Raw genomic sequence first — 24,604 nt, 5'->3', positions numbered from 1 at the left:
ACACAATACAGTACTACAGGTTTTATTAAATTTTTTTAATGAAATTTAAACTTACTACAGTACAGGTACTAATCTTTACTGATGTTGAGGATGAACTTGATACAGTATCAGCATTATCATCATATTGTTGAAGTCAGAACTCTGCGTGTTCATCTGGGAGGTCTGGGGAGTGTGGAGCAGTGGGGTGGGCCCTGACTTCAGGTGGATGGGCAGTGATGGGGGAGGGGAAGCAGGAAGGATCAGGGCCGCCTCCAGCCGGCCTTGCGAGGGGCCATGGACACTCTGGCAAGGGGTTGGAGCGCGGGGGCTTGCACCACTCCGCCCACCCCCCCAATGCTCCTGCCAGAAAGTGGGATCGGGGACTTGCCCCACTCTGCCTGGCGTTCCTGCCAGGGAGTGGGGTTGGGGCGCGGAGGCTGGCCCGCTCCCCAGCAGGAACGCTGGGCAGGCAGAGTGGGGCAAGCCCCCGTGCCTGGGGCTGGGAGGCCCCTGGCCAGAGTTTCTGTGGCCCCCGGCAAGGCCGGCTGGAGGGGGTGAGGGGAAGCACCCCATCCCTCCTGCCCCATCCTTCCTGCCTTCCCTTCCCTCCCCCACCCCTATCGTTGCTCACCCACCCACCTGAAGTCGGGGCCCGCCCAAGTGTTGGGTCCTGGCTATGCCACTGATTTGTGCATCTTGGTGACGGCGCTGCACCATGTAAAAGTGAATCCCTACCATGTACAAAAATAAAGGGTTATAATTAATTGACCGTGCGTAACTGAAACTGTGCAAAAATACCCATGTAACTTCAGGCCTGACTGTATAGGGGAAGTGTAAGGGTGCGCACTCACCTCTCCTGAGCGCCTCCTGTCAGGTGAGTGCAAACCTGCTCTCTCTCTGCTCATGGCGCCCCTTGTTGGCAGCTGCCCTCGTCATATGGATCATCAGTGGCGCAGCCTTCCAGCTAAGTCATATATATCCCAAACACATGCAGGAACCCTTTCTGGGTAAAAGGATCAACAGGGCCTTTCCCTGTGCCCTTGGTAATGTCTGCAGCCCTGTCTCTGGGCTTGCTTAAAGTCCATGTTTGCCTTGGTATAGCACACTCCCCTCGGGGCTTCCTCTCTGGAGACTCTTTAAGTCCTGCCCTTCACTTGGGCCTCTAAATAAGCCTAATCCCCTTCTTGGGGCTTAGGCCACTCCCCCAGTGGCCAGTGGGGGGGGGGAAGGGGGAGGATCTAGCTCCACCCACTACTCTGGGTCCTAACCCAGGGACCCTATAAATAGCAGCCACATGCTGCTGCTTTAATAATTATGGCTGCTATTCCCTGGGCTGCTTCCCATGTAGCCCCTTTCTCCTTGCCCTTACCTCAGGGCTGAAGTTCTTCCTGCTCAGACCCAGCAGCGCCTTTTAACTGAGCCTGCTGTGCTCTGATTGGCTGCTTCCCTGTGACCTGTCTAGGCAGGCCTGGAGGACCCACCTTTACTGCTCCTTTTCTGGGGTGGGGTATGGTAGGACTGCAAGACCTCCAGCAGGGGTACTCAAAGGGCCTGGTATATCCTGTCACAGGAAGGTATTAGCTTTTTATTTTCAGTGCCAAAAGAGATGCAGTAGATTGGATTAAGCCATAATCGCTATTAGGCCTGTGCCTAGGGCCCTAGTTTCTGGAGTCATGTGATTACATCAGAATGTCAGCTTTCATTTAAAGTAAAGTTTCTAGCCCTCATCGTTGTGAAGAAAAGCTTGAAAAAGTGACCTAAATATAACCAGCTCAGTGACATCTGAGGGTAGGTCTACACTTACCTCCGGGTCCGGCGGTAAGCAATTGATCTTCTGGGATCGATCCCGGAAGTGCTCGCCGTTGACGCCGGTACTCCAGCTCAGCGAGAGGAGTACGCGACATCGACGGGGGAGCCTGCCTGCCGCGTCTGGACCCGTGGTAAGTTCGAACTAAGGTACTTGGAATTCTGAATTTGCGTACCTTAGTTCGAAATGGGGGGTTAGTGTGGACCAGGCCTGAGTCTGCAGACAGCCTGAGACAGTAGCTCTGAGAGGTGTGAACTATTCCATGCATCTCAGTGGAGGTGTTAAGTGCAAGACTGCTAAAGCAGAGCAATCTGCATGGGACATAAGGAGATGAGTGCAGCAGGCCAGACTCACCTGCTAAGCAGATAAACCCTGGTTGTTGGGGAAAAGTACTGGGGGATGGGGCTTCCGGGGACTGCTGCTAACACCTCTTCTGGTCACAAAGGGAGGGGGACCTCTGATGGCACGCCTGAGGAGAAGTGGGCATTGTTCCCTTGCCTCTTTGGAAGGAGAGTGGGGCCCATTGCCACCACCACTCCAAGTTGGGGCCATGGCACAGGGGGAGCCATAGGGGCCCAATGTCTTGGTGTGCCTCAGGCCCCAGATTCTCAGTCCAGCCATGTAGCAGGTACTAGGAAACACAATTTACTGCAGTCTTAGAGGGCTATCCAGAGGTCCAGGGCTGTTAGAGGTTTTAATTTGTTTAATAAAAAAACTTCCATTAAGTATAACCTGATGTTAAAGAAAATGTGTACTTCTATTGCTCCTTTCTTCAAAGGACCTCCGAGCATTTCACAAACCCTGATGCATTAAGCCTTACAACTCTCCCTGAGGCATCCTAATTTTACAGGTGGACAAATTGAAATACAGAGTGGATAGTAACTTGCTCCAAGTTGCACAGCGAGTTGGTGACAGAGGTGGAACAGAACTTGCATTTCCTGACTCTGTCCTCTTGTTTTAACCCACAGAGCACCCGTCCCATCTCACATCTGTCGAGTCAGGCAAAATCTCAATTTAAAATCAACTTTACACAGTGTTAACAGAACTCCCCTAAAATCAAGCAATGCAGTCTATGATTAGTCTGAGCTGACACTTGAAATATACTACTCTGCTGCAGAATTGCAAGCCAATCCCTCACATTAAAAGCTTTTGGATAATAAAGGGAAGGGCAAGCTGTAGACTGGAGAAATAATCAAGTTTTGGATGAGTTAAAACAAATTCATCCAAAATGTGAATGCAGCGACATTCTGCTTCAGTGCTCCACCACAGGGGGGCACACAATGTCAGATGTGCAGGTAGAGTAATTGCCAGCTACCATAAAGAAAAGGAGACCAGACCAAAAGAAGAGCTACCCCATACAGCAGCAGAGAAAATGAACTACTTCAAGTAATGGTCCCTATCGTATTCCACTGTGGGCTTACACATGCGCCCGGAGTCAAAGAATTTGAAAGTCGTGTCCATTGGTCTGCGCATGTGCCCTGGATCACCTCATGTCTCTGACTGAAGTGATAAAGGGTGGGGTGGACCGACCATGTCTTCAGTTCCTTCTCACCCCGCATGGGTTGGGTCAGAATCTTTAGCATCCTCAGGTCTCATGTCATTCTGCAAAACCATATTAATCCAGTTGCAAATAGTTCATAATTTTAATAGGATACATCCCTGCTAGATTGAGCGCTTATATGGGCAACTGCACGGCATAAGGAACGTGGACATCTCGAGAGTCTAGAATGCATATCAATATACTGGAATTATGTGCAGTAAGAAAGGTATGTGAATCTTTTCTTCCATTCATCTGCTCTCACCATGTCCTGATACAGTCAGACAACTACAACTGTCTTCTACACCAAGAAGCAAGGGGGAGTGAGGTCTGCCTCCCTGTGTGCAGAGGCAGTCACACCAGTTCCAGAGACTGTCAGCAGTCAGATCACCCTATCTGCAGCCTACCTTCCAGGGACGCAGAATGTGCTCGAATACTTCTGCAGACACTTCACGACTGACCACAAGTGGGAAGCTCACAACACGATGCTGCGTGACATTTTCACACAGTGGGGAACCCCAACCAGAGAGCTCTTCGCTTCCTAGGCCAACAAGAAGTGCACAACATATTGCTCCAGAGGAGCCTTATATTACTGCTCCCAGGGCAACACTCTCCTTCTTTCCCGGCCAGACCAGTTCAACTTCCCTTCACTGCTGCTACTACCACAAGTTCTATGCAAAATATGGCAGGACAGGGCAACAATCATCCTGATCTTCCCTTTGTGGCCCAGACAGTTCTGGTTCCCCAACCTCCTGTGCATGTCACCTTGGCCGTTGATTACCCTCCCAATTGATTACCCTCCCAATATTTCCTGAGCTCTTGGTCCCGTGCAACAGCAGCATCAAACACCCCAAATCCATGACTGCTCTACCTCGGGGTGTGGTATTTGGATGGGCGGCATCCCTAGAACGTGCATGCTCCTCAGCTGTATGAGACAGCCTCTCTAAGAGCAGAAAGGACTCAACTAGAAAAAGTTACCTAGCTAAAGGAAAACACTTCTCATCCTGGGCACAACAAAGAGGAGTTCTACCAGAAACTACAGCTATCCTGGAAGACATCGGGTCTATCCCTCTGGCCCTTTGCGAGTCCACTTAGTGACAGTCAGTGCATTCCATCCACCTCCTCTGGGCTACTCCATCTTCACACACCCACTAACCAATTGATTCTGGTATAAGACTCAGCTGCTGATGCCTCCTTTGGGAGGGTGGTTCTCCGCCCAACCTTACCGTCCTCATCCTTGCACCCTCCTCCTACTTAGGTACTGTTTGTCAATCACCCACAGTAGAATACAGTAGAGACCATCACTCAAAGAAGAAGTTACTTATCTATAACTGCAGTTTCTTCAAGATATGTGGTCTTTGCCTGATTCTACTACCTGCTTGTCTTCCCTTCTGCTTTGGATATTCTCTGATTGGCAGTGGAGAAGGAATTGCAGAGGTGGTTGGTCCGCCCCACCCTTTATCACCTTGGTCGTAGGCATGAGGCGAGCCAGGGCGCATACGTGGACCAATGGGGGAAGGGATAGCTCAGTGGTTTGAGCATTGGCCTGCTAAACCCAGGGTTGTGAGTTCAGTCCTTGAGGGGGCCACTTAGGGATCTGGGGCAAAATCAGTACTTGGTCCTGCTAGTGAAGGTAGGGGGCTGGACTCGATGACCTTTCGGGGTCCCTTCCAGTTCTATGATAAGTATATCTCCATATACACCTCTACCCCGATATAAGGCGACCCGATATAACACGAATTCGGCTATAACGTGGTAAAGCAGTGCTCTGGGGGCAGGGCTGCGCACTCAGCAGCTCAAAGCAAGTTTGATGTAGCGCAGTTTCACCTATAACATGGTATGGTTTTTTGGCTCCCGAGGACAGCGTTATATCGGGGTAGAGGTGTATATAGACACTACTTTCAAATTCTCCAACTCCGGGCACAGGGTGTGCATGTGTAATTCCACAGTAGAATACAGATAGGGACCGTACATCTTAAAGAACCTCCAGTTACAGGTAAATAACCTCCTCTTTCCTGGAATGCATTTAAAAACAACTGCAGGGGTATTTTGAATAAAGAACTATGCATACACAAATCTGTCAGCATCAATAAACATGTCTATAGTTGAGTTGCTGAGACAGACTATTAGCAACAGTTCCTTATATCCTTGTCTTTTTATTCCTTTCACTTCCTATTGGCAGCCACTTTCTTTGGTTACCAGAGTGACACCCAGCAAGTGATGGTCAGTGTCTTCCTGCAATTAACAACATAAAATACTTTGTACTAATCTAGTGTCTTCCACTGGAGGCGTTCAAAGCACTTTGCAGACATTAAACAAATAGGATGCAATGGTATTGGCTTAGTTTAAAATAATTATTATTCTTATTTTCTTATCCTGTTTCTCCATTTGTATTTGGCTGCTTTGGCAGATGACAAATAGATTTTTTTTTTTTTTTTTTAAAGCTCATAATACAACTCTCTCCACTTTGAATGTTAGGCAATTGTACTGCACCATGTTGGTCCTTGGTCACCTTCTTTCTCCTCATATCTTTGTTTCTTAAAATATTCCAGTCAAATTCTTCAAATGTTTTTAATGCCTAAATCTACCCACTGCCTCCCCCAAATTAGAATGAAAGTTTTAATTGAGAGAGTGTGAGTGCATGCACTCTAAACTGGAATTTATGTTTACTTCTGACTAGTATAGTTAGATTTTGCCATTGCACTTAATTTTGGAATAAAGTTAATTTCTCTCCTGTACACTGATGAATTCAAGTAATAAAAATATACTGTGGCACACTGATTTTTTCCATGATTCTCAAATGGTCAGTGTTTAGACTGACAGTATTTCTAGCTGATCCCATGGAATTCAGCCATTATTTAGGCCCGAATACAGGAATTTTCTCCCCCAGATTTCCCACCGTTGCTGACATGGGTTTAGCTCAATCGGTGCTAGCAATGTTGGGGATCATAGTGTAGATGGGAACCTGGCTGCTGACAACATTTTAAGCACCATGTCATCTTACCTTGCTTAGAGCTGGTCTAATTGACATAGTGTTGAAACTGGTGGAAGCAGCTGGCCATCTGTTTCCATTTGGGCTACCCATGTTGCTAATACTGGTGGAGCTGAACCAGTGTTAGCAACAGTGGGATATTTTTGAAGAATTTCCATAGCATAGACAAGGCTCTAATATGAGAGACATGACAACATTATGACTGTTTCAAGTGGAATATGGTGTGTGTATATATAGACTCAAATTCCCTGCTGATGTAAGTGGGCAGAACTTCATTGAAGTCAATGGAGCTGATACTATGTACTTTAGCAGGCAATTTGATTGTGATGCATAAAATATCCAAACAAATGGTATTTGTCTTTAGTTTAACACCTTAATTATACAGGATGGACTGAGACACGTAGGCCTCACTGTTGTAGAAGAAGCAGAGTATAAAGTTATATAAATGGATGCAGAGAGCAGAAAGGAGAAGTTTGTCTGCATAGGTACCAAAGGAACAGTAGTAGTGCTCATTTCTAAAACAACTGCTAGCCAGCTTTTCAGAAGGAATGCAAGGTACCAAGATGTATCTAACTGTAAAAGGAATAGTGTCTAAGACAAAAAAAAGTTAGTCTAAACTTTCATGCACACTGCAAGTTTTCCAACAAAGTATGCAAATGTAAGACAACTTTGCAACTGGAAAATAATTGGTGTTCATTGTTTGGAAGTAGATCTCTAGAATTTAGACTGATTGAGAGGCACTTTAAGGTCATTGAACTAATTTAATTTTTTTTTGAGTGATGCTGTGTGTTTATCATGCTAACAGCTAATGAAATATTTTATTGCCCTTTGTTTAAGATACATTCTCATGTGTTAATGTTAGGTTGAGCCGGAGTAAAGTGACTTCTTGCTGACAGAAGAAGGTGACTGATTTGTAATTAAAAAAAAAAAAATTTTTTTTACAGGTTTTCAGTAGTCTGATTTTCTTATGTACTAGCTTGAAGATCCTACACTCCAGGGACCAGTCTAATTTGTAGTTGTGAAGTTTCTTTTTAGGATTTTGATCTCCACCCAGTAAATGTGGTTGCTTCCCTGAATAGGCTCTGACTGCATATAGTAGTAGAGGTAGAGAGGTAAAATGTATGCTTATAAGGAAATGGGAGATTGTAAAAAAGGGACATTAACTTCAGTTACATTTCTCCCTCAAAATTTTGTATCTACTAAAGTTACAAGTAAATTACTAGAACTGAAAGAAGTGTATTAGGAAGAATATTCTCTATATTTTCATTTTGTTTAATCCCTACATTTGGCAACATTTTGGGCACAGTCAGTTTACATGCATGGAAATAGTGGGAGTTAGTTTCTCTTCTGCCCTTATAATCAAACATCAAGAGGGGAGAGAAATATCCCTTATACACCTTTCATGTATAAGGAGGGGAGGGTGGAAAGTGTATCAGGGCATTCTGTTTAAAGTGGGCTTTATCAGAAACTGAAGGTGGTTTTACATAATTCATGGTAACAGTGCCTATTTATTCTCTGTTCCTAGTAATTTCAAATATTTGGGGCTTGATTTTTCATAGACTGTGGCCTGAAAGCTGCATCTATTTTTGTACACATGTGCATGTTTTCTATTGCACATTCATTTACTGCAGTTGTGTACTGCAGTGGGAGAGATTGGCATGCTCACAAAAAGTCCCTGACTTGAAAATGCATTGGCCCACCAACCAGGGGCATAGGAGAGGTTCGGGGTGTGGGCTCCGGCCTGGCGCAGCTTACCTTGAGCAGCTCTCATTGCCTTGAGCAGCTTCCGTTCCCAGCCAATGGGAGCTTTGGTGGAGGTACCTGCGGGGGAGGGGGCAGCGAACACAGCCCTCTGTCCCCCCTTCCCCATGGGCTGCAGGGACATGGTGGCAGCCGCTTCCAGGAGCAGCGCTGGGCCAGGGCAGGCAGGGAGCCTGCCTTAGTCCTGCAGTGCCACAGGGGTGGCAATCCCGCAGGCCGTAGTTTGCCCGCCCCTGCCTTTAGCTGTTCATTTCCAGACTTCTGAGGGAGACAGGGTTGGTAGAACTATTCTGTGGAAATTCTCACATTCTCTGGGATTCCCTTGACACGCTTTCAATTGTAACTATTTGCTAATTAAGTTTTGCATTTACAAGTAAATATGTACAATCTGGCAGTTACGGTTGCCAGGGAAAAAACTATAGCTGAATTTCCCAAAGTGTAGGTAGTGTTGAATTACATCAGGCTGTTTTTATTTAATGAATAAACCGATCTAATATTTGTGGGATGTAATTCAGATGGCAATTTGTATCAAGAAGCTTGCAGCAGCCTGGTTAGCCCTGCCTTGGTGCTCATTGTAGAGGGGAGGGGACCAAAATCCTTCCCTGTGCAATGTGGGCATAATGCCAGTCCTTGGTGCAAAGGCTCTGAGGCTAGTGATATACATTAAACTCTCTAAAATAGGAATGGCACCAGCATAGCCTGCTCTCTTCAATGCCATCCAGCAGAACAAGCCTAGTGTGCCTGTGCACCTTCCCAATATGGCCAAGTGGCTTTGATGCTGTGGCTCCAAAAAACTAACACCTCAGTGATTTGTCCATCCACCCTGAGAATTCCTTCAAAGGAGCATCAGTGCTTTTGGGTGGTCTTTTCCTTTAGAAAATGTCAGTACTCTTCAATGCCAAATCTTCCCTGGTGTTTGGTGGGTGCACTGGGCTAAAGGAGAGTGTGGATAAAGGAGCTCTGATCCCACTCTGTCCCCCAGGACAAGATCATCAGTAATAGGACACAATTTCCTGCTGCCACTTTAAAATGCTAGGAGAGGGCTCAGGTACCATTCACACCTGAGATCCAAGAGGGAGTGGTTTCTTGGTTAGGTGGATAGTCAGAAGCAGCACTATGGATTTCTCTGATTTGCCTCACCCATTTCGTTTTGTATAGGCAGAATGGTTGTGGAATCAGCATGTGTCTGCTTATTTCCCCTCAGCATGCCAGGGCAAAAGCTAGTTCTTAGGTTGCAGATAGGCAAAGAACGTTGCTTTAAAGAAGTTTAGCTTTCCATAATTATCATATTGCATAGGTAACAGTGTAACTACTGGTAGCAACATTGCCAGGGTTTTCACGTGCTCTCATATATATGTTTACGTCCTGTGTGTGGATTTTAATCTAAAACCACGTTAATTGACTGGGGGTACCACTAAAACAGCCAAGTAAACTGAGCCTGTTTAAATGTAACTGTTACAATGAACAAAATATGAGCTTCAGTTCAGGATTGCCGATAACAACATTTTTCTTCCTCAGGAAGACTACGATCGTCTGAGACCGTTATCTTATCCTATGACAGATGTCTTCCTTATCTGCTTCTCAGTGGTAAATCCAGCCTCATTTCAAAATGTGAAGGAGGAATGGGTACCAGAGCTAAAGGAATATGCACCTAATGTACCCTTTTTATTAGTAGGAACCCAGGTATGTCTGGTTTTATTTTGCTTGTTTTATTTAAATAATCCAGATCATCTAACGTATGTGCTTTCTTTGGGCCCAAGGCCCCTGCAGCAGGATCCAAATAACTCCTTCTCTGACTTCAACTGGAAGAGTTAGACCTAGCCTACACCTATAACTTAAGTAGACCTAGCTATATTACTCAGGGCTGTGAAATATTTCATGCCCTGAGCACTGTAATTAAGACATAAGTACATGAGAATGGTCTGACCCAGTTTGGCCAATGGTGGTCCTAGCCCAGTATCCTGTCTTTTGACAGTGGCTGGTATCAGATGCTCCAGAAGGAATGAACAGCACAGGGCAAGTATTGAGTGATTCATCCCATTATCCAGTTCCAGCTTCTGGCAGTCAGAAGTTTGGGGATACCCAGAGCATCGGGTTGTGTCCCTGACGGTCTTGGCTAATAGCCCATTGATGGACCTATCCCTCCATGAACTTATCTATCGTATATACTCGTTCATAAGCTGAATTTTTTTAGTAAAAGGAAGCACCAGAGACGGGGGTTGGCTTATGAACGGGTGTAGCGAGGGAGAGGTGGGACACAGCCCCTCCCCCCAACAGAGGGAGCAAGGAGAGGCAGCACAGCCAGGAGAGACAGAAGGGAAGAGGTGGGGCCAGAGTCTCTCCGCTTCTGGCCACGCTGCTCTCCCCCCAGCCTCCAAAACAGCTGCCGCTCTGGGGCTGGCAGGCTGCAACCGTGCCGCTCAGCCCCACCCCCCAGAGCAGGCTGCGGCCGTGCCGCTTGAGCGCCTGAGCACACTGCGGCTGTGCCGCCCAGCCCAGCCCGCTGGAACATGCTGCGGCTGCACCACCCAGTCTGGCCCGCTGGAACATGCTCCGGCCGCGCTGCCTAGCCTGCTGGAGCAGCTCCAGCCAGGTTAGAGACATCCTCTCCTGGCCCTCCCCAGATAAGGTGGGAAGGGATGGGATGGGGAGAGGGTGGGGGTCCCGGGCTAGGGTCATGTGGGGGGGTGGTCACAGGGGTTACTCCCCTGACTTCCAGCTTCTCCTCTCCCACCCCCCAAATTTCCCCACCAGTTGCTGTCCCGGCCCGTCAGGGTAAGAGGCTGGAGCGCCAGGACACTTTGTTTACTTAGCTTTACCTCCATACCTGTGGACACTCGATGTAAACAAACCATCTCAGCCCCCCAGCGGCTTATCCTGATGGTCTGGGAGCCAAAGTTTGCTGATCCCTGAATTATAGGGTCGGCTTATGAACGGGTTATAAACATTTTCCATTTTTACTTACCCACCCTGGGGGGGGTCAGCTTATAAACGAAATGGCTTATGATCCAGTATATACGGTAATTCTTTTTTGAACCCAGTATTACTTTTGACCTTCACAACATCCCCTGGTAATGAGTTCCACAGGTTGACTGTGCATTGTGTGAAGCAGTAGTTTTGTTAGTTTAAACCTGCTGCCTGTTAATTTTATAGGGTGACCCCTAGTTTTTGTATTATGTGAAGGAATAAATAACACTTTTCTATTCACTTTTTTTATCCACACCATTCATGATTTTATAGACCTCTGTCATATCCCCCTTAGTTGTCTCTTTTCCAAGCTGAACAGTCTTAGTATTTAACTTCTCTGCATATGGAAGATGTTTCATACCCTGAATCAGTTTTGTTGTCCTTCTGTCCTTTTTCCAATTCTAGTACTGTATATCTTTTTTGAGATGGGGCAACCAGAACTCCACCCAGTATTCAAGGTGTGGTTGTAGATTTATGTAGTGGCATTATGCTATTTTCTTTCAGACCTTCCCTCTTATTAGGCAACCTAAGCCCCAATGTAGATGCAGGTAAGTTCAATGGAAAGATTCTCCCACTGACCTAGGTATTGCCTTTCAGAGAGGTGGATTAATTAAGTCAATGATGTAGGAAGCATCTATACTATGCTGCTGTAGTGTAGACATGATCTTGCTCACATCCAGTAGTAGGAAAACAGGGTCACTTTTGTTCTAAGTATTCCTGAGTGAATAACTGATTCTTCAGTTTGTTGGCCATCTGAAAAAATTAAAACTACATTTTGGGTAGACCTAAAATGAATTTTTTTCTAAATTTTTGGTGAACTGAAGAGTCAAAGAAAATTATTGTTTCAGGGTCATACAAAATGTTTAGTTTGAGATTTTAAAATCTTTAAAAAAATAAATCAAGTAAATTTCAAAACAAATTTGTTTAGATTGTATACACCTCATTTAGAAAATGTCAAAACAACATGTTTCAAATTTATGGGAATATTTTTAGGCCTCCCCCTCCCCCCCCATTAAATCACTATGGTGAATTCCCCATGAATTTGCAAAATGTTTCCGTCAACCTACATCTGCATTTTTCAGTGAAAAGTTTTGGCCAAAAAGTGTGTCACAGCTCCAGCGTTACCTTCATTCTATTAAAACAAAATGCATCTTGTTACACAAGCAGTTGAGGCTATTGAGCAGGGAGCTGGGTTTACAAGCATTACTCTTCCAGGTAACTCACTGAAATCAATAGGATTACTAGTCCCAGAATGCACTGCAGGATTGGGCCCCACATTAGTAGCATAAGCCTGTGCCACAACTAATAGTCCTATCCAGTACCCATTGAAACAAATGGAGAGACTTCTCTTGATTTCAACAGACATTGGACGTATAGGGAACCAGGGCATAGGCAGTCTGGCTTAGCGGTCATGGCTGTGCTGGTGTCCACATATCAAGGATGGCCATGAGGCAGTAGTTAGAGAGCAAGGATCAGAGTAGTCACTAGACCTGGTATCAACAGGCAGGAGTCAGGCTCAGAGTCAGGCTGGGGTTGGAGGCCAGAGATCAGAAAACAAGGTGAGGTCTGGAGTCACAGCATGCCAGAAGTCTGCATGATTATCTAGACAACTTCTTGGGGCACCCTTCAGGGTTAAATAGTGAGCAAGAACCAATCAGAAGGCCACAGGGTGCTGTCACTCTGGACCCTGTGGGCAGTACTTCCTGAGGTGCCTAATCGCCATAGTGCCCCTTGGATATGGCACTGCATGGCCTCTCAGACTGGCAGATGACCTAGGGTCCACAGTGCCAGGTTCTAGTCCCATGGATTGTGGTCTAAGCAGAAGCAGCTCAAGTTTTCCCCAGTGTGTACTGGATTAATCCTGCCCCTCCTGTGTTCATTGGTGATTCTGGAGTGTCACACTGAAGTTAAGGAAAAAGAGCTGAGAATAAATAACCCACCTACCCTTCCTTTGGATACGCAGGTATTGGGGACCTGATCTACATCTTCATGTGGTTTTTGGAGCAGGCCCTAGAACTGAGGACATGTTATAGCTCAATGATTTCTATTTGAAATATGTGTATAATCATCATGCAATATTATTACCATCTTTCCGACTAGATTGATCTTCGTGATGATCCAAAAACTTTAGCAAGATTGAATGATCTGAAGGAGAAGCCTATATCTATGGAGCAGGGACAGAAGTTAGCAAAAGAGGTAAGTCAGACACTCGGGGGGGAAATAAACCTGCCCCTACCCAACTTATTCTTGATTGCATTCTTTTCTCCTTATGTGCTATTTTCATACTTATTTCACCAGTCTAGATAACCAGCCTCACTTAGATGTTTCCGTTTTAATAACAGTGTAAATCTTTTCAATACAGAAGTCAATAATGATTGAGTCAGATAATTAATTCAAATGGGGGATGTACCTGTAGGCTGTTAATCATTACAAAACAAACTCTTTTTTAAATGTCAGGAAGATGCTAGGCATTTTTATTTATAGCCCATTTTCAGAAATGAATCTACAAGTTGGCAACAATTTCTTTTTCTTCCTGTTCTTTAGCTGAAGGGTTTAGGACTGTACAGTCAACCCAAAACAAGCTGCTTGTAACATGCTTTCTTCAGAAGCAGAATCTAAAGAAATTAATTCCAAAACTATCATCAAAAGACAAAGAAAAGGAATAATTTGCTTTACAGGACATGGAACATATTGGGATGATTTTTCTAGGTTAAACAAGACTTTGGGGTGTTTCTATAAAAACAAAAAAACCTCAAGAGCTAACAAATAGATCTGAATATATACTTATGTAGCTATTAAATTCTTTTTTTTTTTTTTTTTTTGGACAGATAGGAGCCTGCTGCTACGTGGAGTGTTCAGCTTTAACACAGAAAGGACTGAAGACTGTTTTTGACGAAGCTATAATAGCCATTTTAACTCCAAAGAAACACACAGTGAAAAAAAGAATAGGATCAAGATGCATAAACTGCTGTTTGATCACGTGAGATACATTTGACAATGGCCAGGCCTACTGTGAATTTCTATCAAACGTAAATGATACAGTTCATAAGTACACAGAACTTGTTATAGATCATAGAAGTTTGTAAACTAAACTTAGGAATCTAACTTCTGAAATCAGTGAAATTCAGAGGAACAAAACCAAGCAAATCAACAAAACTCTCGTAAGAAGCAGCCACTATCTTTTACAAATACTTTATTTGGACTGGAAGATACAATCAGTCTCTCAGGGGTTAAAAAGGATAGAGCCGGCAACAACAGCATATAAATAATGCCCTAAATGGAGATGCTTGGCCCAAAAACACGTTGAAAATATTTCAATAGTCTCTTGCTGTGATCACATAAAAATTTCTGCCCAGTCTGTGTGGAATCTGCACAAAGAAATACCTTCTCTCTCTGCCCCAGTTATCTGCTTTTGTATGTAAGCTGCTTCCGATTCCAGTATATCCACAGAGGTGCAATAATGAGGCCAGCCACATAGCCAAAGGTAGCTCCGAGGGAACAGGAAATGGGCCATATCTGAGGGCAGAAAACATACAGTAAAAACAGAGAAACAAGGAAAATATTGTTTGAGCACAAGTTCAGTGTAATCAAAATACTGAAAGGCGGTATAACGTTTTTCTCTTTAAAGCTTGACGTGCTTTCCTAAAGAATGCGAAAAGTATAACAATCATACATGCATTTATCATGAACACTAAGTGTTGTACAGTTAACTAATATGCATTAAAATGTAACCAGCCTTTTGCCTACTGCAGGCTTAGTGTGATACTCACAAAAGCATCTGAGAAACTTAAGTATTTGTGTTACCTGAAGTTTGGCCCAGATTTATTGAAAAAGTATTCTTCAATTTTTCTGCACCCCTTTTGAGACTTAAAAAAAAAAAAACCTGCATATTTTACAACATACACTTGTACCTTTTGCCTTCTTTCTCCCCATGGATCTTCTAAGCTGTTGGATAAGTGTGCAGAAAAGAATGAAGAATTCCAAATGAGCCTACATACCAAGATGGGGACAGGGTTTGGTTGACTACACATACCAGCATGGACTTGAAAAGCAGGCAGGGGAATTTCATAGTTCCTTCCTACTGCCAGTCAAAGGGGACGTATGGATGCTGACTGCATATTTTACACACAGTTCAGCAATCAAAAAGCAGGCCCAGTTAAATGCAGGCCCCACTGGGATTTACTGCTTAGAAATTCATTTCATTTCCTACTACAAGGGCAGAATTGGCTCAATATGGTCAACTCATTCTCACACTGCCTCCAGTAATGGGGCAAGTACTAGAGTGGATTTTTTTTTTCCCCCCATAGTTGAACCTGGGGGGAGAGGGAGAAATCAAAAAAGTATTTAAATTAAAGCCCTAATCTAGCCTAGGACGTGGTGGTTAGAGAGTAATTACCACCCAGTAACATCCCATCAAATGAAGAGCCTCACTATGTTGGTGACAAAAGATAAATTTTAATTCCTATTCTTATGATTCCTCCATCTTTTGCCAGGACAACCCTTACTATGTCTGCAGAACAATTATCTCCATTTTGAGGCAAGTATACAATGTACTATTCTTCTCCTGTCTTCAAGGTGGAGGAGAAAACTGGGCATCAGAAACTATCACTTTCTAGCTTTTTTGCTCCAGGTCTTGGCTTGTGCTTCATGAGCAGCAAAGAGTGTGTTTGCTCTTTATGGTACTCATCTTCCTTCTGAAGTCAGCTTTTTCCTAGCTTTGATTCTGTCCATTACATCCTTCAGGTTTGGGGAAGCATATTTCCCTCCTATCCTCTGACCCTGAGAAGTTTAACTCGAATAAGTACTTTGGTCCTCTGCTGTTTCACCTTCCTTATTGTGTGCAGTTTTGTAAGCATTATTTGGAGGTCTTTAGGAGTGTAGCAAAGATGACTGACTATAAATGAGGTGCCTTAGGTACTCTTTATTGACCTTGATTCACTTTCCATTCATGGCCCCTGTTTCTATTAGGTAATTTTGTTCAACAGTGTCATAACTGCTGCCTCTTTTAAACCAAAGATTTGGTCATTTTCATTCATTAAGAACGGCACAGCATCTCTTTTGTATAAAGTCTTGATGTCGTCACACAATAAGGTATTACATACATTTAAAAATAGTGTAGTGTGTTTTGTGGCTTTGGGTAAGATCATGCTTCAGTTGATGCTTTGCATTTCCATTATCAGGTTGAAATCAGAATTGTACAGGTCATTATACATGTTTACAAAGCAAAAATCTCTGCAATGATATAACAAATGTGTTACCTTCTGTATGAAAGTGCCTCTTGCAGTACCACTAATGGTAAGAAGAAACCATTTGTATTTCAGCCAAGTCAAATACCTCACAATGGCTTGATTAACTTGGCAGTTTTCTGTGTGTCCAGTTCACTAACTCTAAGTGATCAGTGACCCTTTATTAAAAATCTTAGCTACATTAGGTGAATTCAAGTATGTAGGTCCTCACCTGCTTGTCACAAGTACATGTTGTTCCTCGTGGCTTTTGGAATCTTTCATATTTCCCCTTGTGAATCAATATCCCTCACAATCTACAGCAACTCTTTTTTTGCCCCATCCATGCTCTTACTGGGTCAATCAACTGCTACTATGACTTAAGGAATTGTAGGGGATAGTTATAGCTTCTCCTGGTCCAATTGTAAACTACATCAAACCTGGTGTAAAGCTCAACATTAAAAACCCTCCTGCATTCTCAATCATTGTCCAGCACTTCATAACTTTATTTTTTTAAATACTGCCATCACTTTCTTCCTAACTTCAAAAGCATTCTTCCTTGCTTCCTTTTAAATCTGTGCTAGTATATTGAAGGTTATAGACCATGCCATCAAAATTCAATCCAGAGATCTTTGACAGACCTCTGCAATCCTCCCTTGGATTTTAGACAGACAGACACACTCTTACTTTTCCCAGCAACTAAGTGGAAGGGGGCAAAGAGAGACAAGGAATGCCACAATTCCAGTGGCACAGAAGGAAAGGATATTGGGCCAGATGCTCGGCCTGACTGCAGCCCCTTTGCACTGCTCTGATGGCACAAAGGAGCTGTAAAGCCAGTTTTACTTGGCCTCCCGTGGATTCCCCAAACATAGGGGGAAAATCCGCAGCATGTACAGACTGAGCCTAGCTATGTTGTGCTCATCTTCCTCATAGCCTCCAGGGTAAGGAGTGAAATGGGGGGTTGAGAATATTGTCAGAGCCCTTCTGCACCGTTCTGACCCTTGTCTGCTGGAATGGCCCTTGAAGCTGACTTGCAGCCAGGTGGAATTTACAGGAGCCCAAAGGCTCTTCTAGGTTGAATTAGCTGCTGGCTGGTCCCAAGACTGAGAAACTGCAGAGATAACAAAGTGGCCTCTGCCCCCCTGGACTACTGTGGTAACTGGAGCCACAAAACAATCACAGTGCAACTTCCTCCAATTGTGACGTGTCATGGCATAAGAGACTCACAAAAACACTCATGACAACACACACAGCAACTGTAACTTCATTGATTCCATAAGGGCTCTCCTGATCTTCAAGGCTGAGTATCACTGCTCTCGATTGTTTCCTGGACTCTAATTCCCATAGGTTCAAATCATTTTCTGCTTTGCCTTTTTGAATCAAATTAATTTTCTTGGTCAGGCTGGATTCTCCGTGGTTTCTACATTTGCCCTCTGTATTTGAGTTGGCTTCCCTTCACTTCCCCATACCATGTATCAACTATCTCATTCGGGACATGACAAAATAGAATCTAAGCAGTAAATACTTCTGTCTAGTTAAATAAAAGATTTTGTTCTACTTTTAAAATGTATGGAAGTATTAAGATCATGCGGATTGCAGTCCCCTCTCAAAGCTCATTCTAGTCCTCAGAGAATTGTAGAGGACTGTACACAATTTAGTTTATTTTCTACTCTCTGCCCAACAGGAGTTAGGCACCTTTCTCTGCAGCCCCTATCTACACACCCTCACTGGTTCCCACATGAAAGTTGGGTCAGGAACACATAAATAGGAAGGTAGGCTGCATCCTCACTTCAGGTCAGAGAGAGGGGAAAGTTTCTGGTTGTGAGACAGGGAAAGCTATGACTTCCTTCAGACAACTATCACAAATTGTCCTGCTTCTGAGATGCCCGAATAAACATCAATCAGCATCCCCACAAAACCCATGAAAGCAGCCAGTTTCCATACGGTATACATGTGAAAAATGGACAATTCTAAGGTGTGTGTAATTATGAATCTGAATTGAACAGCTGCTTGGAAAAAAAAATCTAGCATCCACTCGCCAATTATTGCACAAAGACACTATTTTAAGGGAGGGAGCATGGTCCAGTAGTTAGAGCACAAGACAGGCATTCTGGATTCTATTCCTAGCCTGGCCACTGACTTGTTCTGTGACTTTGGGCAAGTAACTGCTCTGCGCCTCTACTTTACCATCTGTAAAAATCAGATAGTACTTGACTCAAGAAATCCCCATGAGAAGGCATTATAGAAATGCAAGGTTACTATCTGATAGACTCATTGTTAAGATGAAAACCTACTATTAAGCATATTGCAGACTGGATTGTATGGTATGGTCGCATTGCAGTGCACTGGCCCCGAGGGACTGTTAGCAGCCCATATATGGCTGCTCTGACTTATACTGGATATCTGGCCCTGCACTCAGAAGCCTCAGGATTTGGGGAGAACAAAGGTAAATACTGCTCCCCTCATTCACCTACTTGCACTGCATGCTCGTTGTCTGCAGCTGGGGATTTGGCCTAAGATCGCACAAAGGGTAAAAATGTTATGTTGGTTAGTAACTTCTCTTACTTGTATTAGGTCTTCTACAAAAACATGCAAGCATTCAGATTCTGAGCCAGGGTCCAGTCCAGTATGGTGCTGGGCACTTGTCAACTCCCACTGCCTTCAATGAGAGAGGAGGGTGCCCAGTATTGCACAGAGAAGGCTTAGCAGGTTGTAGTATTACATCAAAGTAAGTAGCACTGCAAAACCATATAACTGGACAATAAAATTGGAACGCATCATGACTGCATGATTATTTTGCCCTTTGTTAACATGTAACTCTCATCACAAGGAATGGGAGTTGCATATAGGCAATGCTAGCAGCAACACTTACAGTTAAAGTTGCTCAATGTAGTGTATATAAAGTGGGCAGCTACCTACTAGGAAAACAGGGATTTATTTTTAAAGATGCAAATAGCAGATACAATTTTTAATACATTAAGCCTATTCTTTAGACATTGTATAAGGGCACTTCTTTGATTCCTGAACTATAACTTTAATTTTTTGTGCATACTATTTTACAAGATCCAGTCTAGAGCTGTCAATTAGGAAGTTATGTAAGTAATATGATTACACAGGTTTCAGTTAGAAATTGACTAAATAAATGTGCACAGTGATTTTTTTTCCCCTTGCACCTAAGATGCCTTACAGGCTTATATGTTTAACTTGTAATGCTATTTCAATATATGCTTTAACTTTTTTTTTTTTTTTTTTTTGGCGGGGGGAGGAGGGTTTGCATGCATTTCTTCACTAAACCATGTGTCCGGTCACATGCTATATGTACAGCACACGATGAGTGGTGAAGAGAGAACTTTTTATTTGGCAGTTATGGCTATTAAACGTTGTTTTTAATTCACAGAAATTTAATGGGCTCTGCAAGTTCTCCATTTCCCATTATTAAAAACTGATGTTAATTAAGAAAATATAACCATTAAAAAACAAATCCACCCCCATTAAAGGAAAATAAGGTCCACACCTCCTACTGCATTTCAAAGTACATTTGGGTCCTGCTTTTCACTTTTTCTATCCAACATCCTTTTAAAACAGTCTTTACGCTAGGTAGTAAACCCAGAAGTAAACACCATAAAGAAACCCTTTGAGCTCAGCAGTATTGCGCTAAGAATTAGAGCAGCGGTACTCAGACTTCAGTGGTTCAGGAGTCAAATTAGTGATTATCCAAAAGAGCCACAGTAGTGTGAATTCATTGTTTCATTTATTATTTTTATACACATATATATTTATTCTCTCAGAAAAATGACTGACGAAGCATTATTATTTTATCAACTACAATTGGCTAACGTATTAAAAGTATCCCGATTGGTTAATAATTAAATCACAATGTTAATATCATGCACTGCAAAGAGCTGAAAGAGACTCATTAAAGAGCCACTTGCAGCTCACGAGCCTCAGTCTGAGTATCACTGAATTAGAATATGTCTAGAGTTTGTGGTCCAGTTTTAACGCTACTTGATTGATTGCCTCCACTTGAGTTAACAAACACAGCTTTATTTGAGATGCTCCACAGAGGTTTGTTCCAGGGGGCATCTAGGCTAGTATTTACAGTCAAGTTAGTTAAATCAAGCTTGATGGCAATCAATTCACTTGAATAAAAGCAGCATCACAAACTCTAGATGGACCCAAAAGTCATACTGTATAAACAGGAACCATGAGGGTCTCTTCATTCCTTTCTGGTGTTTCTATGATAGAAGTAACCATAGTAAGGGCACGTCTACACTAAGGGATTAAGTTGACCTAAATTACATAGTTCCAGCTACGTTATTCACATAGATGGAGTCGCCATAGCTTAGGTCGACTTACTGCGGTGTCTATACTGCGCTGAGTCAATGGGAGACACTCTCCCGTCAACTTAACTTACTCTTTTCATTCGGGTGGACGTACCCTAAGTGAAGTATCTGTTTCAAGATCCTCTATTAGCTGCCAACAGTGATGAAGTCAACTTAGATAAAGACTACACTAAGTAAAACCAGGTATGTATGTTAACTCAGGAACAGACCTGATAGTTTAACAGTTTGGTGTTGAAAAATATAATAAAACCAAGACTGTCACATTGAAAATCCAATCTCTGTCAGGATATGTCTATGCTTAGGCCTAGTCTACACGATAAAATTATGTTGACTCAGCTGTTTTGCTCAGGGGTGTGAAAAATCCACCCCTCTGAGCAACATAGTTAAGCCAAGCTAGCTCCAGCCTCTCAGGGAAGGTGGATTACGTACACTGATGGAAGAAACTCTCCCGTCAGCATAGGTAACGTCTACGCTGTAGTGTTTCAAGTGTAGATAAGCCATATAAACACTACAGCTGCGCCACTGTAGCGCTTCAGTATAGACACTCCACTAGTGATGGGAAGGGTTCTCCTGTCACTATAGTTAACCCACCTCCCCAAAAAGCAGTAATTATGTCGACAGAACTGAGCTAGCGCTGCCTACAAGGGGGGTTAAGTTGACATAGCTACGTCTCTCAGAGAGACACAGCTGTGCCGGTCTAAGTTTTTTTTTTTTTTTTTTGTGTGTAAACCAGCCCTCAGTGAAGTATGTGTTGCTGGGACTATTAGTTGTATGGCATTTAGAACATGCCTGTGGTGTTGGTCTGTAGCCACACCACCCTGTGCTACAACTGTTGGGTCTCTCAAGCTCTTCAGCATAGAGGTGGCTCAGTAAGCTCTCTAAGCAACACCTAGATGCAGCAAAAAGTCATGCTGATGCTTGAAGTGGAACTCTTTCCTTTGAATCAGTACTGAATCTATGGTCTATGGTGTTAAAGGGCACTGTGCTCCTCTAGACGCCATCTTTCCAGTGAAACATAAAACAGAGGGCCTATCATCTAGGGTGTCCTTCTAATAACGAATAACTTGAACTGCAGCAAATTTTGAAAGAAAATTAAAAATGGCTTTGGGTATGAAATCTTTTTCCTGCCAATTTTTGTTATTATAATCCCATTTTCCTATTTTTAATGTTTTCTCTCCCTCACTCCTGTTGCTGTGCAAGACTACATAAACTGACTATACCTAAAGTGCTGTCAAAGACAAAGTAAATAAACTGAAAAATACTGAAGTAATTCTGTCTCTAGGTTTAAGTATTACTTGTAACAGGTACAAAAAAATCCAGACACCAGTGAGATTTTTAAGCTGACTGTATTCTTTTAAAGATCTCACAGCACTTTTTGTTAGACTAGAAATGTTAACTCAATGTCTGGGCAAATTCCAACTACAATAATTATTTTGCCTATTTAAATTCTACCTGTTCCAACAGTCTGCACTATCCATCACCATATTTGACTTTTGTGTAGAGCTTCTCTGTGCTAACAGCTATCACATTCCACCTCAGTGGTGATACGTCCATAGTGGGTAAAAACATTTCCCCTACCTATCGCAGTAGGGTTTTGTGAAGCTCACAGTAATTAACTAGTGTTTGTAATATGCCTTGAAATCCTGGGATGGAAAGAATTGTGTGTATCCTGACACTGTCAACAAACTGTAGAAAAGGAAGTTCTTTCCTATTGACTAGAGCTATCACTACATTACCATCTTGTATCATGGGGTTAGAGGCAACTAGATTTTGCATACACAATTCTTTGAATCTTTTCAAAACTTAGGGTAGCTTTACTTAAAGGAATACAATTCTCAGAAAAACACTGCACCATATAAATCTTAAGTTAAAAAAAATCTTGTGACATATGTCAAACACTTATTCTACTATTCTGGTAATCTTGTGTGCTGAAAGATTTATCTTGGGAAACATATTGCAGATATCTTTGGATTTTACAGAAATGAAATTTACAAAATAAAGGTCTGATATGTAATCCTTACATCTATGGAAATTTTGCCTCAATTAGGACTGCAAGATTGGGCCCTACACCCATCAAACATTGTAAGCCTATAACCTTGCTATTTACACACTCACAAGAAGATTCCAATATTTTCAAATAAATGTAAGGCACCAAATCACACAGAAATTTGGTTAAATTTCATATTTCTGATTAACAGAGGGTCTAATAGAAAGACACTTAATCATTAGGATCCCAGTTGTGATTTTCCACCATGTATTTTGTGTCTAGTGGGAATGCTTTACATTTTGAAACATTGTTCAGACAGTGAAAGAATGTTGACATTTTATTTTTAATACTATATTTTGTTCCTGTTAGTGACGCTGATGATTAAATTGTTTAGAATATAATGTTGTATGCTTTTAAAAATGCATTTTCATGTATTTTTTCATATATAGACAGGCCCACTAGTCTGCATAGCCCCTTGTATGCAATACTTTTTCAAAATTTAAATCTGAAAAATAAAATGGAGATTTTTGGAGACACTTGTATTTTTTTTTTTTAATTTAAAAATCTTGGTATTGCTGTCTAGATGACAAGTGGTGCATGGAAAGGAGGTAATTTGTTTGTCTAAGATCAGTGATGTGTCCAGCTTTCTGGACTTTTGAGAATACAAATCTTTCCTATTTGAATCCAGAGTGTGTGAAAGTTTGTAGTATTTAAAAAGTTAGTTAATTCTGGTGAAATACTAAAAAAAAAAAAAAAAATCCAATCTTGATTTAATTGTTCAGTCATGGACTTCCTTTGTGACTTGAGGCAAATCACTTAGCTTTTCTATGCTTCAGTTCCCCATCTGTAAAATAGGGATACTTACTTCATAGGGGTGTTGCAAGGATAAATACACTCAAAAATTATGAAGGACTTTTGAGATCTACTGATGAAAAGCCCTATAAGAAATATGCATTATTCTTTATTTACTTATTAATCTTAACCACTGAACAGGTAAGACATAAAAATAGTGGCACTATAAACTTCCTCCACATAGCCACTGGCAACACATCTGAAGGAAACCTCTCTGCCAATCATTCCTCAGCCTTTCAACTGAGATTGCTGATGAGGGTGCCAATGTTGATGTGGACAGGTGTCCACAAAGAATTAGATTAAGAACTCGCTTAACATAGTCACTTTAAAAATTACTTTTAAAGAAAGGATCTCAGGAAGATGGAAGTGGTGTTTCAGGCAGCATGAGCATCCCTGTGTTGACTGCAGAAGCATACCCATTCACATGACAGAGAGAAAACTAAGAGTACTCTACTCAAATAAGTACACTGGAATCTTCTATTTAAACAATGCAAATTAAGAGAGAAGGAAAAGGATGGCAGTAACTGCCCATTCATACTGACAACTTGACTTGGGGCCACTTCTGTAGGAAAATGCCTGATGGGAACTTCAGAAGTAGATCTGGAGATGACTTATTCTGGCTCTCAAAGTCCAGATAGTCTAGAAGAGGAACTTGGACTTGGTGAAGTATTTGCTAAATCCTGAGCTAATGGAAATACACATCTATCAATTATACAAAGCTTATTTTGATATGTACATCTGCTTATGTTTAACAGCTCTAACTTCACTAGATACCATTTAATACTTATCCTAAATCAAAGCAGTACATTTATGAACTTGTTGAACTTTAGAGACTGTAGCTGATTTGAGGTTACCTCTTCCCAGGACTGTCACAGAGCCAAAGATCAGCACTTAAATTCAGCTTGTGATGCCTCTCCTCAACCATGATTAAACATGTTTTACTATTAATGTACAGTTTGGCCCTGCCTACAACATCCATTAAAGAAAGACTAGTCCGAATCCTACTCTGACCACAATTCTGTAAGCCATTTTATAACACAGACAAACCTTAGCTACCGAAGAAGTGGGCTGTAGTCCACGAAAGCTTATGCTCTAATAAATTTGTTAGTCTCTAAGGTGCCACAAGTACTCCTGTTCTTTTTGTGGAAATCTGTTAG

The 24,604-nt window shown here is 42.5% G+C and overlaps 2 protein-coding genes across 3 annotated transcripts in view; one reads left to right on the top strand and one right to left on the bottom strand.

Moving 5' to 3' along the window:
- The window catches only part of RHOQ (ras homolog family member Q), a 40,958-nt gene extending 17,831 nt beyond the window's left edge, over window positions 1-23,127 (top strand). Inside the window, exons 3-5 of the mRNA XM_034764421.1 lie at window positions 9,595-9,759; window positions 13,144-13,239; window positions 13,872-23,127. Of these exons, the coding sequence (XP_034620312.1) occupies window positions 9,595-9,759; window positions 13,144-13,239; window positions 13,872-14,027 (417 nt within the window). The 3' untranslated portion in view covers window positions 14,028-23,127. The remainder of the gene's footprint in view (window positions 1-9,594; window positions 9,760-13,143; window positions 13,240-13,871) is intronic.
- Window positions 14,221-24,604, bottom strand: part of PIGF (phosphatidylinositol glycan anchor biosynthesis class F) — a 45,351-nt gene continuing 34,967 nt past the window's right edge. For both annotated transcript variants that reach the window (XM_034764419.1, XM_034764420.1), the window contains exon 6: window positions 14,221-14,559. In XM_034764419.1, coding sequence (XP_034620310.1) covers window positions 14,446-14,559 — 114 coding nt within the window. In that variant the 3' untranslated portion in view covers window positions 14,221-14,445. The remainder of the gene's footprint in view (window positions 14,560-24,604) is intronic.

The sequence above is a fragment of the Trachemys scripta genome, chromosome 3 (genome assembly GCF_013100865.1).
Source record: "Trachemys scripta elegans isolate TJP31775 chromosome 3, CAS_Tse_1.0, whole genome shotgun sequence".
Classification (NCBI taxonomy): domain Eukaryota; kingdom Metazoa; phylum Chordata; order Testudines; family Emydidae; genus Trachemys; species Trachemys scripta.
This window is presented reverse-complemented; position numbering and strand designations above follow the sequence as displayed.